This window comes from Papaver somniferum, chromosome 1, assembly GCF_003573695.1.
Source record: "Papaver somniferum cultivar HN1 chromosome 1, ASM357369v1, whole genome shotgun sequence".
Lineage (NCBI taxonomy): Eukaryota > Viridiplantae > Streptophyta > Magnoliopsida > Ranunculales > Papaveraceae > Papaver > Papaver somniferum.
Window position 1 is genome coordinate 46,111,368 of NC_039358.1, and position 4,732 is coordinate 46,116,099.

General features: G+C 35.8%; 1 protein-coding gene across 1 annotated transcript; it reads left to right on the plus strand.

Annotated features, from left to right (window-relative positions):
* The first annotated feature begins 411 nt into the window (after window positions 1–411).
* LOC113285248 (F-box protein SKIP19-like) lies at window positions 412–3,111 on the plus strand. Its single transcript, XM_026534212.1, has 3 exons — window positions 412–623; window positions 737–1,126; window positions 2,294–3,111. Exons 2-3 carry the CDS (start codon window positions 768–770, stop codon window positions 2,919–2,921), a joined length of 987 nt encoding a protein of 328 aa, XP_026389997.1. The 5' UTR covers window positions 412–623; window positions 737–767; the 3' UTR covers window positions 2,922–3,111.
* Window positions 3,112–4,732: the final 1,621 nt, after the last annotated feature.

Consider the following 4,732-nt stretch of genomic DNA (forward strand, 5'->3'; position numbering starts at 1 on the left):
GGACTGGGTGCGGATAATCCAATGAATTTGTGTTTAGTTAAAATTTATAATGAAAAAATAAAGCTAATATAGATAATTTCTTATAGAACCTACACATTTTATACATGTATATAAATATAGAAGTGCCATGGAACTCCAAACAAACACCTTAAAAATTCCAATAATATCCATATATTTTCTAGGAACTATATAAATGTCCCTAATCTAACGGGTATGGATGCCCAACGAATTTTCAAGGTTGCGTCCGGGTCGAATCCATATTCCGTTGGATTTCAAAAATTTCATCCATGGCCAATCCATAAGGAAACGGTCCGGGCATCCATCCACACAAATACGGTCCCGGTTAAATCCGCGGATTAGGGATGAAATACTCACCCCTCATTGAGTAGTGAGTACCATGGTCCATGTGTCCTCGGTAAGATGTGAGTCTCGTTGTTAGCCTAAAAGTTGCACTCTTGAGTCTGGTTCTCAAACTACTCGTATGAAGAAGCAAAATGGTTCTAGTTCTTCCTCTCCAGCGATAAATGAGTGTTTGACAGGTCTCCAACAGCCATATTGAAATCAAATAAAATTTTGTGAAAGCAGCAGTATTTCTCTGAATCTCCTCCCATTTTCTACATAAGGTAAGAAAGAGGGAATTTCTGTTACTATTTTTACTGTAGAATTTAATTTAGGGTTTAAGTTTTTAGAAATCCCATATTGAAACCTTGATGTATTCTCTTTTGTAATTTTATAGCTAGGGTTTGAATTGTTTGTATCTGTGGAGGATGGAGTGTGTCATGGAGAATCAAACTCCGATTTCAACAGAAGAACCAAGTTCATCAGCCGAAGTTAGAAATTGGCTTGAATTGCCTCCTGATGTTCTGGCTCATATATTTCTGAAACTAGGGGCAATTGATATCTTGTTTAGGGCTCAATCGGTGTGTTCTATGTGGCGAAAAGTTTCCAAGGAGCCTCTGTTGTTTCGTTGTATAGATATGAGGAATAGGTGGGATTTGTTTGATGGTGGATACTATGATATGGAAAAGATGGCAAGAGAAGCTGTAGATAGGAGTTGTGGACAGTTGGTTGAATTCTCTATGGAACATTTTGGTACTGATGATCTTGTAGATTATATTGCTGATAAGTAAGTGAATCTTCTATCTCAATTTAATATTATGATTTTCTAATTGTTCATTTGCATTTTTGGATGGCTTTTCCTTCCATTTTCTATTGTAACTATTTTGTTAAGTATTTTTTTTGGTCCACGGCTTGTTTAGGATGATGATATATCTGCTAGACTGTTCACTAAACATACACAAATGCGACGAATCATTAGGTTTCTGCAAGAGGTGTTAGCTCTACCCCATTGTACAGTTGCTCATCCATCAAATGTCATATTTGAAATAGATTGAAGGACAATATAATGGAACCTTTGAGTGAACATAAAGATATAAAAAAAAAATACTAATTGGAATTTTCCAAATGGAAAATAGATACATCCACTTTCATGTATGCTCTTCCTGTGGTCTTCTGGGAATTTGTCATCCTCTACCGGTTGATATTATTATCTATGCATATGTTCTCGCAATATTACCCGTTGCAAAGTACTTTTTATTGTTTATTACAAGAGTTTGTGATTTGCGTTTTTTATTTTAAAGATGCCAATCGATCAGCTGATTGATTAAGGTTACTGAACATAGCAAAATGGTAAAGAGCACAAGTGGGGAAAATGTTTCTTACACTCTTTTATCTAGGTTATTGGTTGCTAGGTGACTGTCCTTGTTTTTCATTTAACATCTTAAAACAACTTGAGCTATATCATAGCAATTTTTTCTCGAAATGGATGAGCCATTACAGTGTAGTCGGTCAGTCATTTAATGCTCTTAGAATCATAGGCTAACAGTCATGCTCTTAAAACCATAGGCTACTTGAGCTCAAAATGTCTAGTACTAGGAGTTACAGTAGGAACTTTATCTGTTGAATGTAAGTTTCTGTCGTTGTAGTGCACCACTCTTACGACTTCAATCAATCCTGCTTTATACGTTGTGTAAAATATTACTCTAGAAAATCTATATACCCTTACTTTTAAAAAAATATTTTGGGGTCCTTGAATATACTGGTGATACAAAGAAGTACCCTGTAGTTGTCTAACTGCAGATGAACTGAGAGATTTCATTTTGTGATATATTAGTTTTACCAAGCTATGGAAATTAATTTAATTTTTTTCCTCCCATTTGAAAACATCAACTTGTTTGTATGCCTAAAACACAACATTATCCGCAACTCCTCAGTATTAACTATCTGATTTCAGGACTGGTTCCTTGAGGTGTCTTCGGCTTGTATCTTGTTATCAAGTTAGCGATGATGCGCTGATTAACGTGGCCAAGAAAGCTGTCATCCTGGAGGAACTTGAAGTATGCCACTGTTCTTTCTCAGAGGATATGCTTAAAACTGTTGGGAAAGCATGCCCTCAGCTAACATCGTTCCGGCTCAATTGTCGAGGCTTCAGGCGGACACGCTTAGAGAGTGATGTTGAGGCACTAGCCATTGCAGAGAACATGCCTCAGCTGCGTCATCTTCATCTTTTCGGGAATAAATTGACTAATGTGGGGTTGAGGGGAATTCTTGATGGCTGCCTGCATCTTGAATCGCTCGATCTCCGTCAATGCTTCAACCTTAATCTAGAAGGGGACATGCTGAAGATCTGTAGGGAGAGGCTTATAAAAGTAAAGCTCCCAAATGACTCCACTGACGACTATGAATTTGATGCTACAATCGAGGATGGATCATATGGTGAAGATTACCCCTCTGGATTTTCTGACATCGACTTTCTATCTGATGACGGATATTATGAATTCTCTGGAGGCAGTTGTATCTCTGGATTTAATGATGATGATGATGGTGATGAAGTTGATGCATTCGACTACTACAACATCTGATCAATTACCGAGTATTTTGGTGTCCTCTGACGAAAAGATAGTTATGTCTGTTTAGTTTAGACTTTCTCCTCTTCTCTTAGTGTAATGGATTCTGTTTGAATTACTTTATATGACACACCTAAAACTTCCTTTCACTCTTCTTATAATTCTATTACATTGATATCTGTTCTCAATTATATTGACAAAGATATTTCAGTCTGATAATTGTGCCCTCTAGAAAAAGAGATGGTGCTCCAAAACTAATTTCAGAATTTAGAATTTCAGAAACGGAGGGATCAAAGTAATCTATGTTGAGAGCTTTGGTTTGCTCTTTGTATTATTAGGAAAACTTCTCATATGCTTACATGGTTTTCATTCGTCGCAATCTATCTATGTTGAGCTTTCTTGGGATCGAATTAATTCTTAAAGATGGAAACTAGTTCACGAACTTGCTTTGATCACAAGAAAACTTTCTTGAACCTTAAGTAATCTAGCATGTTTCATCATTATAAATGGAGAATTCTCTGCAACGTGGAATCTCAATCCCTACACGATGTATACTAGTTGCGGCTAGAATCATCCTCTAAAGACCAAGGATTCTTCGTGAAACATAACTAGGTTACGACTTTGCAGACTTCACTCGACCTTCATGTGGGCGGGTCATACAAGGATTTGAGAAATTAATATACTAAATGACTGCTGCCTTGGGGAACTCATATGGATTTTTCCAAATTCACATCTATATTCATTGTTTAGTGGATCATCCCATGTGATTGTAATTCTCATGTATGCTTATTGCCGAATTCTGAATATATTGACGAACTTTCAAGTCTAGACAAGTTCTTTCTTTCTGTCGACATTATACACGACAATCCTAGTATATACTGTTCAAAGACTCCAAACTATAAACAAAGAAGAAAATTGAAAATAAAAAAACTACATAATGTCATCTAAGTAATCCAATAACATCCATAAATTAATGCAGGAGATCCTTGGATTCTTTATAACTACCAATGTTATGTCAATATTTACATTAATTGCTAGCATTACATATTGAAGAGGGGAGGGTACCAAGTATACCATCAACTTTTTCGTTATAGAACTTGTAGACAATTCATTACGTTAACTTCAGCCAGGATTAAAGAAAAAAAGAAACTCCTTGGATGATCTCAGTAGAATATTCTTGAATTACAAGGACTGATTAACATACAACTTCAATGGTTATATACTAGCAGTAGGAGCTAGCCGACAACTGACGTGTAACATCCACAGGTGAATCTGCCGAAAAGAGAAGGCATAATTCAACATTAAATGATGAAAACACAATAAACCATGACTAAAAAAGATTGACCAGTGTTGATAAACGAATCAGCGTCTTCCTTCCGTTTAATGCGGGGGAAAGAAGATGGTAGATAAAAGTTGTATAAACGAGACAGATTTGACGTGCAGAGCCCATATACGTCATTTTAATTGGTAGTATTATTGACAGGAACAACCGTCGACTTTAATCATGATATTACAGATCCAACTTTGACATCCTAATCTCATTACTTCATAACAATTAGCACTACAAGTGATTTTAAGGCAATAAATAGAAATAACGCTTGTTTAGAATTTGCAAAATTGTAGTACAAAAAAATAACCATAGCAATGGTTTAAAGGGAAAAGTGATGAGGTTATAGTAATAAAATGATTCATTAACTGAGTGACTAGACTGGAATCATCAATCAACAATTGCAAAAAAGAATTCTCATGTTAGAATTTTTTTTGTGGGATTATTTACTAATGTACTCAATACTCGCAAGCCAATATCATTTGTATCGGTTTGTATG